The following is a 13,167-nucleotide window of genomic DNA, read 5'->3' as shown; positions in this document are numbered from 1 at the left end:
CCGTGGTCGGAGTTGGGTCTGTGGCGGCGTAGGTCGACGGCGTGGGTTAAGGGGGCGGCGGCGTGAGAGGTCTGAAATTGAGAGAGGGAGTTGAGAGATTGTGAGAGTTCTGAGAAAAAAAATAATAATAATAATATTTTAATCGAACTGGGAGTAAAATAATATTTTTTTTGTTTAGCTCTCATGAACAGTACATATCTAAAGATAGATGTGCACTGTAGCAGTGGAGCTAAAAAAAATAGATTTAGCTCCACTGCTGGAGCATCATTTTAGTGTTAGTGTAGCTATAATATAGCATTATAGCTACACTGCTGCAAATGCTCTAAAAGGAAGGACATCTTTAACGGTAGAGGAACTCATATAGAAGACCAATCTACCCTTCACGGCTACGCTAAACCCTCGTTTTTAAGTGTTTACTCATTTTCAAAATCCTAAATTTTAGCTTTTTAAAAATCCCTTCCTTCTAACCTCACTAACCAATACATAAATTCAAATTGAAACACTTTTTCTAAAGCATTTATCCATGTAACCATTAAACACATCTCAACTCTCGTCACTCACATCATCCTAACCTCATCATCCTAACCACTAAAGGACTGGACATTTATATTTATCATTTCTTTCAATCCAAAGTTTCAAAATGATTAATTTGAAAATATAATAAAATGGTACTCCATAGTTCATCCACCATCTCACAAATCACAATTAGGTAACTCTCAATTTCATATTCTGTTTTTTAGTCATTTTGACAGAGGAAAAAATGCATTTTGAAAGATATTATCAGAGTGATTATATTGATTATTGTAATAGTTGACGATGGTGATGAATTAGAAGCACAATGTTATAGAAGCACTTAAGGCCCAAGTGAATGCAAAGGAGTAATATGAGATTTCATTTATTGTTGTTGATTGAATACCAAAATAAAAACCTCACAACCCTACGTATATTTGTAATTGAAAAATGTATTAACCTTGAATTATGATGAATGAAAAGTTTTATACTTTGAAAAAAAAAAAATGGAAGAGCTTCTAAACATGCGCAACGCGTGTGAATAGAGACTAATATATATACGTGTGCATGCGTGCACGAGGTGCGGTTTGGTTTTATGCGGTTTTTTTAACATAAAATTGCACACCGCACCACATCGTGTAATGTAGTGTGGTTACTCCATTTTGTGGGTGGTTTTCATTGATTAGTGACAGTTGTGTAGTTTGGTAAACACTTCTAGTTTAAACTTTTTATGAAGTATAATATGCTATGTGCAAAAGAACTTTGTAACTTAATTATAACACTTTTTTTTTTCAATAAAGATATTTGTGGTTTAAATTTGTCTTTTGGTAAGTTGTTGCAACTAATTATTAAAAAAAAAAAAAATTGTACGTGCGAAGTGAAATCAAAGGTTATTGGTGAGTGGTGCTCAAAAAAAGAAAAGGTTTATTGGTGAGTTGTAGCAGCCAAGTCCTACTATATATATATATGGATAATAAAACTAATAGTGGCGTAAAAATGACAACAGCACAGCGCGGCACGGATCGGAATCATGAGATGAGATAGCATAGTAAAGCAGCTCACGCACGCAAACGAAACGCAACGCAACGCAACGCAAGTCACGGAACGAACCCACTGCCTCTTCTTCTTCTTCCTCTCGACTCTAGAGAGTGAGAGATCGATCAGCTGCTCACTCAAAAACACGCACATTGCTCCAATCCAATCCACCTCACATCCATTCCAGGTAAAATCGCTTCCCGATCTCAATTAATCCTCCTCTTTTCTAATCGCTTTATTCTTATCTAGGGTTTCATTTCTGATTATTATCAATTTCGTTATAGTGATTCATAACTTGCACTACTTATCAAGATTAGGTTTTTACAGTAAAAAAAAAAAAATGTTTAGTTTAGGGTTTACACAAAAGCAAATGCAAGTATTGCTGCCGTTTATTTTCAAATTATTTTGGAAAATGGTATTTTCTAAATTGGCTTTGAGAATCATCTTGCGATCCCTCCCGCAATTTCCCAAAAGGAAGGTGGGATTTGATTTTATTTTGAAGTTCTAAGGTGTCATCACTACTTGGCAGTCTTAATCCTGGGCACGAGCTTAAATTGCTTAGCGGATTATCCGGCAACTGGTTCTGGCGGGTGGCGTGTAGGTTTTACTCAATAGAGGCGAGTCCAAAGGACTCTTCTTTCGAAAGGTTCCCTACGTTTTTTTTTTTTTTTTTTTTTTTTAGGCTGAGATGTTGCATAAAACTAATAAGAAATCATATATTTATTTCACTCTTATTGTGTCCAAAGTACAACAAAAGGCACACACAATTGTGTTGTCAGGGGAGAATCTTTTTTTGTCATTTGGCTAGATGAATTTTTCTTGGAAAGTTAGTTGTTGACTCTTTGATCTATGGAGGAATATACTTGCTTAGTCTATTATAATTTTTAAATCTTTCTGTATGAACTTGAAACATCAGCACTTGGATGAGTTCACTTGTAAGTTGGTTTAGAGAGAACCTCTATTAATTTTGACAATGAGCATTGCTTATTGTACAACAGAGAATATAGAAGACAATGGGGGCAGTGTAGGGATACAAAGCCAAAGGGTTGGTTGACTGACATGATTTGTGGTAGTGGTTCAACCTAAAACAATTACTGAAAAAATTCATGAGGAGCGTTAAACTAGTTAAATTGCATGCAATTTCTTTGCCACCTTGATTACCATATATTGGCATTGCAAAACTACAATTATAATGAGAAATTAGGGGGAAAATAAGATCCATCACTAGATATTGCAAATGGGGTTACCCAAATATGGTTCGGAGGTCAACTCTCTCCAATGTTTAACGTAATCTTGTTTGGTTGTATTTCTACAAGAGAATGAACCTGGATGATGGACGATTTGGGGTTGTACTGACATGTTAAAATTTTTATTTTTAGAATTCCTTCTTAAGATCATGTTTTATATTTCTTTCCTTCGTGTCTTGGTTAACGAACTTGGTAAATGCCAACCATTTCCAGCTTTAGTACTAGCTAGTTTGAATATAGGACTTCAATCTTTGTCTTGAAACCTTGAATTGATTCCCCTTGGTAGGTGTGGTTTTTTGATTCTTGAATTATAAACTAATGATAAGGGTGCAAATGAGGCTTCATTGCCAATTTCAAAAATTAGTCTCAATTTGAGGCAAAATGTTTTCTTTGTAAGACAATTGATGATTTAGCAGTATTAGTTACTTCATTCTTGGAAGTCTTTATGGAAACCAAAAGTGCCAACAACAGTCGGCTTATTTCTTTGGACTGTGGCTTGGGGAGAATTTTAACCATTGATAATTTGCAGAGGCCTCGAGTAAGAAGGATGGGGAGACTATTGACCATTTACTTATCCATTGCCCTGTATGCTGTAGCTAGAGAGTTATTATGAAAATGCTAGAGAGTTGTTATGGTATTTTCATTATTCAGGGTTCAATGGGTTATGCTGAGAGGTGTTTTGGAGCTTCTAGCTAGATGGTCAAGTAAGTATAACAGGCGTAAATCTGCGGTGATTTGGAGCATGATCCATTGTTGCCTCATGTGGGGTATTTGGTGGGAGAGGAATGCTCATACTTTTGAAGGATGGGACAGATCAATCCATGATTTGAAGCTGCCTTTCCTCTAGACTTTGCTTGAGTGTACAATTGTGTCTGGTGTTTTTACTTTTAATTCTTTGGCTGATTTGCTTGATAGTTGTACATCCATGCACTATAGTTTTTTGATGTTATGCTGTTTTCCTTAGTATACTTCCTGTGTGCTTTGGTTTTTTTATATGATTTCTATATTTTTCAATGAAGTTTTATTACTTATCAAAAGAAAAAAAAGTAGTTACTTCAGTCTTAGGTATGCTAAGTGCTGTTGCTTGAAGATCCCTCATGCTATGAAGCTGACTTTATTTATTTATACCCCTACATATAAACAGTTATTTGCAAGTCTCTATCTTCATCTACTATGAGCTCCACCTGGTTGTCAGGATGATTTAGGCATATCAGTCCCAAGGGTTGTTAATTGGTGCAATTCTTGAAGTTGAATTCATTAGATAACTGGTTCTTTTACACCATTGAATTTTCATTTTCTTTCTTTCTGAAAATGATAATAGAGGTTTGGTACAAAAAGAAGTTGTAGAATCTAGAAAGTTGAAAGTATAAATTGTAATTTGTAAGTATGCCTTCTAATTATAGTTTCTATATGGTCTAACATTCTTGCCAATACATTATCCTCATTTTGTTTTGGATTGTAATCTCTAATGAAATATAGCTCCATGAGCAAAATCTTTCATGGGCAATGTAACTGGAAACCCCCCTATGAAGACTTATAGGAGGCAAGGGTAAGCTAGTTCTAGTGCTCAAGCATTAATTTGGAATGCTTTGGATGATGGAGAGCTCTCTTGAGATCTTGCTTAGTTACTCTAATGTTGAATTGAGCCTTATTGTATTGTTTGTTTTTGTTTATTTGCTGCTAGATCAGTTTTAAGTAAGTTCTACTAGAAATGGGGCAATTTGTTAATTTCCTAATTTTTGGAATGGGCTGTCTTTGGCTGTACAAAAAGGCTCATGAGTCTTATTTTGTGTTTTGGGTCACTTTTCTAGGGTGTGACTGTCTTCACCTACTTTAGTGTGATTACCTAGTGTTTTATCTTTCTTTATATCATGTTTTACTCTTTGTTTTGATACCAAACAGCCATCAACTCATTCAAGATCCCATCTTTTCATTATCTAAAATTCTAAACCCTTAAAAATCAAAGAGAAAGCACTTTACTCATTTCCCAAGCCCACCCGTGAAAGTAGTAAAGCACTACACCACAATCAACTTATTTACTTTATCATCTCATTGATTCTCACTTACTCTTCATTTCTCTTTGTTTCTCACAAGCAACTCTAGGTGCCAACTTCTAGGTTATTTTTATTGTTTTTGTTCTTCATGGATTTCAGTTTGCTCAACTGATTTAGTCTTTTGTCTTTAAAAAAGAGATTTGGCTATGAATCCCACCTACACCTGCCAATGCTGCCATCGGTTCAAATCTGTGTGTATCTAGAAAAACTGTTTTTGTTCTTCAATTTTCTTGTTGTATTCGTTTTGGTTTTTTCCTCCCTTAGAAAGTCTTGAACCCCAAAACTCTCTTCTTCAACAAACAAGTTGAGATCTCCATTGCCTATACAAACAGATAAGGGGCCAAGAGATCCGCTTGGCTAAGTCCTTTAACTCTTAAATAGCTAGCTAACACTCTCTTAATAGCTACACAGAACTTTGGAGTGGTAATGCTCTTCTTCATTCAATCAATGTATCATAAATAAAAACGCCACAGCATGAAGACATTGCAAACTAAATTCCCATTCCACCAAGGTTGTGTTTGGCAATATGTAAAATGTTTTCTGAGTGTAAAATATTTTCAGTTGTTTGTTTGTGTTTTGGAAAATTTGCTGGAAAAGTATTTTCAGTGTTTGGTAATGCATGTATAAACCTATTTTCAGAAAACTTAGCCACCACAGTCACCACCATAAACCCAACCACCACCGGCCACTACAAACCCAGCCACCATCAACCACCACATAACCAATTCACCTGAAAAAGTCAATCAAAATCAAAACCCATTAATATCAAAATCAATACCAAAACCCACAACCCACCACCATTGAAACCCACAAACCACCCCAGCCACCAATCCACCACCCCCAATTGGCCACCATCAAAACCCACAAACCCACAAATCAACCCACCACTGATGCTCCAAAACCCAAGAACAAATGGTATTTTACAATAAATAAAAAAAGCCAAAGAGGGCAGTGACAGCATGGGTGGGGGATGGGTTGAGGCGGCGAGATCGTGTGTGGAGGATCTGGGCTTGGGTTTGATAGAGATGGAGGGGCAGAGGTTGAAAATGGAAGAGAAGAAGAGATGAGGAAGAAGAGAGAAAAGAGAGGAAGCTTGGCTGGTCTGGTGGGGCGGCGTGATCTAGGTGGTGGGGCGGCAGGATCTAGGCAGTGGGGCGGCGCAATCTGGGCTGGTCCGAAGCTTGGTTGGGTTCCTAGTTCATTCTCTCTTCTTGCTCTTTCTCTCTCTTTAGGTTTTGAGTCCGTAAATATGGGTTTGAAGGTAAATTGAGAGTGTAAATGATTTTACGAGTGAAAGGGCAAAATTTTATAGTCAAAGTAAATGGTTTTCAGTTTGACCAAGTTTTACATGTGCACCCAAACACACATCAGGGCGTAAAATATTTTCCCAATTTCATTTACACCCAAAACAAACATAGCCTAAGGCTTCATTTGAGAGTTTATAAAAGAATAGAATGGAATGGAATGGAATGATCATAAGGGAATAGAATGGAATGGAATGAAATGGAAAAAGATGGAATGGAATGGAATGATATTTAAGTAACCTTGATTAGATATTTTAAAATTAAGAAATGGAAATGAATGAAAATGAATGGAATGTAAGTAATCTTGTTTGGGAGTAACATGGAGAAAATGGAATGGAATCATTTTACTACAATATATAGGGGTATTTTGGGAGTTTTAGTAAAAAAATCATTAAATCTAATTCCATTCCCTCCCATTCTATCCAATTTTGGGAGGAATGAAACTTTGAGGTTTTAAAGGAATAGATAGGAATGAGTGTTACCTCCTACACATTCCATTCCCTCCCACTTAAACTCCCAAATAAGGGAATGAATTTTCCATTCCCTCTATTAAAACTCCCAAACAAGGGAAGGAAAGAATATTCTAAATTATTATTTTCATTCATTTCCATTCCATTCCATTCTCTCCTCCCAAACGAGGCCTAAATCTTAAACTTTCAAGGATCCACCCTTATAGTGCACCTTCCATGCTCCTTTTCCCTATAATAGTTCTTTATAATTTCTTGAGCTCATAGCACATTCTCTGCTATGCTTTTGCTAGGCACAAAGGCAGTTTGATTGGGGCTTATGATGTCAATGAAACTAGCTTTGAGTCTATTAGCCAGATTTTTGTTATGCATTTATAAATGGTGTTGTAGCAAGAAGTTGGCCTAAAATCACCCATACTTGATGGATTATTTACCCTAGGAACCATATTTATAATTGTTGCATTCACCTCCCCAAGAAGCTTACTTGAATCAAAGAAGGATTGCACGTGGACTACATCAAATTGAATGATAGGTCAAGCTTTTTTTGAAGAAAAAGGCCTCTTGCATTTCTTCTAGATTTGATTTTTCTTGCAGTAATTTTCAGTTATTAATTAGAGTTGCACCTCTTGAAATGTGATTTCCTTGTATTTTGCACTGGTAATGCTGATTATCTGTAGAATCGACTATCCTATATATGGCTAATGAGGAACTATGCATACATAGATTAAGTAGTTTGCGTCAAGCTTTGTATTATATTACTTAAATTTTTGCTCTACAGTTTTATTATATAATGTAAGGACCGTTACTTCACTGAATGATATTTTAACTTGTATGTGTGTGTGTGTTTTTTTTAAAATCATGTTTCCTAGTCTTTTTTCAAAAAGTTGCCATGCAGGTAAATAATGCATTTTAAACCAAAAGACACTTGACTCATGGGTTATGTTGGTGGAACCCTACTAAAGGGAACCTAAACTCTGTGGCCAGCTTCATGATTTAGTAGTTTCTATCCAGTTCAAGGGTTGGGGAGGATTAGGGTCGAGCAGGGGTCTATGGCAAGGTAAGGATGCTGAACATGCGGTGCCAATGCATCCAAACTTAACTGACAACTTGAAAATTACACCTATCTGCTTGAAATTGACCCCCATTTTTTCTTTTATTGACAACGATGTTTTTGTTCCAAGGAAATATGCTCTATGGCACATATACTCGATGTTATTTAGGGTATAGCAAATCTAGTTATTTACCTTTTATATTCCCACAATACTCCGTTTTGCCTCAACAAATCCTCTAATGTGTTTCTTGGTTGGATGTCATGGCCTTAATAAATCTTGTAATGTGGTTCTTGTTGGATGTCATTACTCATTAGTGTTGTTTTTAAATAAAAAAGAAAAAAAGAAAAAGAATCTTGTCTTTTAGAAGTCAAAATATCTTATTAGTTATGGTCAATGAGCTATAGCTTAAATGGCACTTATTCCTTCCCTAATAATAGGATGGAGGATGACTTCATGGGTTCAAGACATATTGGGTGCGTCCTATAAAACAATGTCTTATTAGCTATGTTAAGTGGACTTGGCTTTTTGTGTTGGATGTCCAAAGTCTAGGAAACGAATAGAGCATTGAAACTAGTTAACATTGGTGTCCACTTGTTCTCTGTAAGTGGGTTCATCACGGTCTCACTTAGTTATAACTTGTTTATAATTTTACGGTGACTGGTGACTTATGTTTGGCAAGCCTGTATAATATTAAAAAGATTTACAGTAATAATAAAATGCCCTTGTGTTAAGAAGTTGTTCAAAATAAGGAAGGGATCATTTAGATGCTGTTAAAACTAATACGTATTTTTTTAATGATATCTGCAAATGTGCAATGAACTTTTTAGGATGTTATCTTAACACCTTTTATTTTGTCAGAATATCTGATCTCTCTCTCTCTCCTGGAAATTGAATCTCAGGTGTCACTCATAAATGGCTAAAGTTGTGTTAAGAAGTTCAAAATAAGGAAGAGATTGTTTAGATGCTGTTAGAACTAATACGTATTTTTTTAATGATATCTGCAAATGTGCAATGGACTTTTTAGGATGTTATCTTACCACCTTTTATTTTGTCAGAATATCTGATCTCTCTCTCTCTCCTGGCAATTGAATCTCAGGTTTCACTCGTAAATGGCTAAAGTCAGCAAAGTGCGACGTAAGACTAACGCCCGTAATCATGGGGTTACCCGTTCTCCATCGCCATCTTGCTGTCGGAATAATTTCAAAGATGTTCACCTTAAGAAGAGACGTTCGAAAGCATCAGACAAGAAAGATTGGAAAAATGCAACCTGCCCAGTTTGTTTGGAGTACCCTCACAATGCTGTTCTCCTTCTTTGTTCCTCTTATAACAAGGGTTGTCGCACTTTTATGTGTGCCACTAGCCATCGGTATTCCAACTGTCTTGAGCAATACAAGAAAGCCTACACAAAAGTTACTCCCATTCAAAGTTCTCAACATTTGGATGTGTTAGTGGAAAATTCGAGTTTAATTTCTGGTCTGGAGCATCACAATGAAAAGATGGAAGTGCCAGAGCTTTTATGCCCTCTCTGTCGTGGGCAGGTGAAGGGTTGGACTGTGGTTGAGCCAGCAAGAAAATATCTGAATGCAAAGAAGAGATCCTGCATGCTGGATGATTGTTCATTTGTTGGAACTTATAAGCAACTCAGAAAACATGTTAGGTCGAAGCACCCATTGGCCTGTCCGCGAGCAGTGGACCCTGTACTTAAAGAAAAATGGAAGAGGCTTGAGCGTGAGAGGGAGCAAAGTGATGTGATCAGCACAATTATCTCATCAACACCTGGGGCTGTGGTTCTGGGGGACTATGTGTTAGAGCCTAACTATGGTGACACTTCTGATTCTGATTTGGATGACTATTTTGATGATGCTTTCTTTCCTCTGGCATCATTTGATCGTGGACGTACTCATGGCATTTACTCACGGAGTAGAAATAATAGGGACCATGGCTTGTTTGATGGTGATTTTGTGCATGCTACCGCTGTTCGTTCTGCTGCTTCATATGGCCGTGGTGTTCGTTCTGCTGCTTCATATGGACGTGGTGTTCGTTCTGCTGCTTCATATGGACATGGTGAACGTAGTTTACAAGTTGCACGTTCTAGGAGGCAATGGAGGCGGCATATAAGAGCAACACTTTTCTGACAAAATAACAGAGAAGTGTCGAAGGACTGAGCTGCAGCTCTTCTACAGTTGGGTGCTTTATATTCATTTGCTGCCGAAGTCTTATTTATGGCACCACTTCATAATGATATGCCAGAGCATTGTCATCATATCATTGACAGAGTGAAGCTTTTTACACCACTATCTGGTTTAGTATCACTAGATCTAGTTTGAGGTGACATTGCCTCTGGATTTTTAGGTCTCTAGAAAAGAACCAAAACATTTAGTTGTCAGTTTCCCTGTAGGTGCATGGATTTTTCCATCATTTGGTCATGCATATTGGTCATATGAGTAGGGACATATAATGGTTCATTTTCTTTTGATAAAATGTTTTCATTTTAAAACTGATGTTTCTTGGTGTCCACCATTCTTCTCACAAACGGCATTCTGTACAGCCCTGAAGAATATTTGTATAATTTGCTTTTACAGCCTCCCAACCATGCAGTGACATCAATTGTGATCCTACCCGACAAATTGTGACAATGTGGTTTTATAGCTTTTCTGGATGTTATTTCCTGATAAGTTTTTTGTTTTTGTTTTTGTTTTGTTTTTGTTTTTGTTTTTGTTTTTGTTTTGTTTTGTTTTGTTTTGTTTTTTTTTTTTTTTTTTTTCCACCAGGATTATTAGTATATTTGAAGTTTCTTGATTGCATTGTTGATGGTACTATGATCTAGGGACAACCTAATAGAATTTCTCATTTCTGCCGTCAAATCTGTTGGTTTCTTCTAAACTATGACAAAACAGCGCAAGCATATATTATATTGCATAAACTTTGCTTTAAAACATAGCAGTAAAAGAAAATTTCTTGATTGCATTGTCGATGGTACAATGATATAGGGACAGCCTAGTAGACTCTCATTTCTGCCGTCAAATCTGTTGGTTTCTTCTGAACTATGACAAATATTCCTATTAAAAAAAGACCAAATATGTATGTATTTGTCAAACAATTGAATTATTAGTAAAGAAAAAATCAACAACGGGGATGTAGTTTTAGGTATTACATATTTTACATCTAAGTAAAAATTAGAAGTTGCAGAATTCAATGGGAGGGGCCTTATCTCAATCCCATAAAATACTGTGAGGTGGCAAATGAACTTATTTGACCCGTCAAACGTTTGATGCGACTTCTATGATACAGTTCTACACATTGGAGAAAATTACGGATCTTTCATTAATTTTCAGTAACAAACATAGCAAAATCGGGGGATAGAAAAACAAAAGATCCAGCATTGAACTATACATCTTCATCTAGAAGACTAGAACAGATCTAAATCTGCGACAATCATAAATGAAACCAAACACATATTTAACGTTGTAGATTGGAGTAGTCTCTGCAATCATCAGCTTCATCAATACCACCATCATATGTTTTTACAACTGCATGATAATTCTTTCAACATACACCTTAATTTACTCTGCAAAAACACCAACAAACAAAGCAAATATCATAACCAAAATGCAAAACTCGGGAAAAGTAAATGGTAAAGAATAAATGAAAGACATTGTGTTACAAGTTTTACAAAGAAGTGAGATTTGATCCTCTTAATGGCCCTTCTCTTCTTGCCACTGATGCATTCGGAACCACACGACGAATCTACAATATTTTCTGTGTAAACTTCTGTTGGTATGCGCTCATATCTCCATCGGCTACTGGTTCTTTCAAGAATCCGACGAGACGGAAAGCACAGGCTCATTGGTATTGTCAACCATTTCCATTTCTGTTCAAGCCATTACACATTTATTGAAAAATTACGTTCATGCATGCATGCAATTTGCGTGCACTTTTTTGCTACATTGCATATGGGAATTGGAAGAACATACCTTGAGCTTAGGCCTTTGAGCCTCTTGGGAACCAGCATTTCTCAATTCTCTAGCGTAGGCTAGAAGCTGAGCCCGGCGATCAAACCCTTTCTTTCTTGCTGCGATTTGAGGCTTTTTGGAAACTGATGATGATGATGATTTGGGCTTGTTAGTACTTTTCTTTATAGCAGCAGTTCTTGTTCTTTGAGGAGATCCAATTTTGGGTGATTCCACGTAGACAGAGATGATAACTCCATTCTGGGTCTTGCTCATTTTCTCTTCCTCAATCTCTTGCTTACTCATGGATATCAATCTGTGAAAATCTAAGAACAAATTGGTTAAGAGCTGACTCTAATTGTTACTGAGCCATTATTGATTTTATCTAAGTTGGCTAAGAGCCTTGACATTAATGTTATTGCCAGAGAATGTTGCTTTCAAAGTTCAAACATGTGAGACAAATGAATCTTCACATGGATTGTTCTGAGAGCAACAAACATAGCTCCGGCAAAAACAAAGCTCAAAATGAAGGTAAAGGTCTAGGATTGGGCTTTGTGCAATGCTTTAATGCAAAGCAAAACAATCGGGTTTTGAATAACGGGTCAGATATGCGTTACTTACTGGATTGTGATAACTTTGGGCCTGAAATCTGAGAACAATAAGCTCAACCCTGCAGGCTGCGGCGTATAATTTGGGCCAAATAATATGCACCGGTTGTTTTGAAAAAGTTACAGTAATGGACAAATGGCAAATCTTTGCATTGCACTTCTCATATCTGTATCATTTGGGGCTTATCAATTAGAATTATGTGCATTAATTTGTTTACATTACACACACGCATATATAATCACCTTTAATCTCACAACTTTCTCACTCATAAATCATATTATCTTTGAAAGAATAGTTTTTAAAAAAATGTAAGATAAATGGGGAATTCAAAAGAGAGAAAATTTTGGGCTGGTCATTTGAATAATTTTCCCGTTATTATAATAAATTACAAGGGTGACCAAAAGAGTTAGAAAAGTATGTCCCCTAACCCAAATGTTGCTCCTTCCTAAGGGAGCTATTATGGCTTTGTTATTCTAACGAGCAATTAAGAAACAGAAATTCAAAACCCAAGCGGTTGGTCATAGTGATTTTTAATGTCTTATGATATACACCGCATTTTGTATTCAAAATCTCTAGTTAACATCTTAAAGTCACCTCTAAAGGATTTTTCCATGTAATAACTTGGTGTATGTGAGATGAGGGGATCCTACATACACTTAAGGGCATAAATAAGTAGGGATCTAGATATCATTGTTTCTATATATATATAAAATCGAAACTTGTGGAGGGTATCAAAGTAATTGGACAACTAAGAACAATCATGAATTTTATTACCTTTTATAAAAAAAAATGTTTCCTCTTTAAATTAGTTCTCACGTGTCTCAACATTTAAATTATATAAGTTTAAGTTTATAGAAAGAAGAGAAAATGGGAGATTGTTCATTTCCCCTCTTGTCAAACGAGAGATTGTTGCCCTTCTCCCCCTCCTGAGTGTGCGTT

At 36.3% G+C, this 13,167-nt stretch overlaps 2 protein-coding genes across 4 annotated transcripts; one reads left to right on the top strand and one right to left on the bottom strand.

The window, feature by feature from the left end:
• The first annotated feature begins 1,499 nt into the window (after window positions 1–1,499).
• LOC126698334 (uncharacterized) lies at window positions 1,500–10,344 on the top strand. 2 transcript variants are annotated; one of them, XM_050395484.1, is made up of 3 exons: window positions 1,500–1,732; window positions 7,513–7,674; window positions 8,766–10,344. In XM_050395484.1, exon 3 carries the CDS (start codon window positions 8,779–8,781, stop codon window positions 9,802–9,804), a length of 1,026 nt encoding a protein of 341 aa, XP_050251441.1. In that variant the 5' UTR covers window positions 1,500–1,732; window positions 7,513–7,674; window positions 8,766–8,778; the 3' UTR covers window positions 9,805–10,344. The 2 variants fall into 2 exon arrangements, with proteins under 2 accessions (XP_050251441.1, XP_050251440.1); XM_050395483.1 differs by lacking the exon at window positions 7,513–7,674 and having other exon boundaries at window positions 1,501–1,732.
• Window positions 10,345–11,029: 685 nt separating this feature from the next.
• LOC126700016 (uncharacterized) lies at window positions 11,030–12,126 on the bottom strand. 2 transcript variants are annotated; one of them, XM_050397997.1, is made up of 3 exons: window positions 11,644–12,126; window positions 11,343–11,540; window positions 11,030–11,237 (listed from the first exon to the last, which is right to left on the bottom strand). In XM_050397997.1, exons 1-3 carry the CDS (start codon window positions 11,923–11,925, stop codon window positions 11,184–11,186), a joined length of 534 nt encoding a protein of 177 aa, XP_050253954.1. In that variant the 5' UTR covers window positions 11,926–12,126; the 3' UTR covers window positions 11,030–11,183. The 2 variants fall into 2 exon arrangements, with proteins under 2 accessions (XP_050253954.1, XP_050253953.1); XM_050397996.1 differs by having other exon boundaries at window positions 11,030–11,540.
• Window positions 12,127–13,167: the final 1,041 nt, after the last annotated feature.

Source organism: Quercus robur, chromosome 9 (genome assembly GCF_932294415.1).
Source record: "Quercus robur chromosome 9, dhQueRobu3.1, whole genome shotgun sequence".
Classification (NCBI taxonomy): Eukaryota; Viridiplantae; Streptophyta; class Magnoliopsida; order Fagales; family Fagaceae; genus Quercus; species Quercus robur.
Note: the sequence above shows the minus strand (reverse complement) of the source record. Positions and strands in the feature narration are given on the sequence as shown.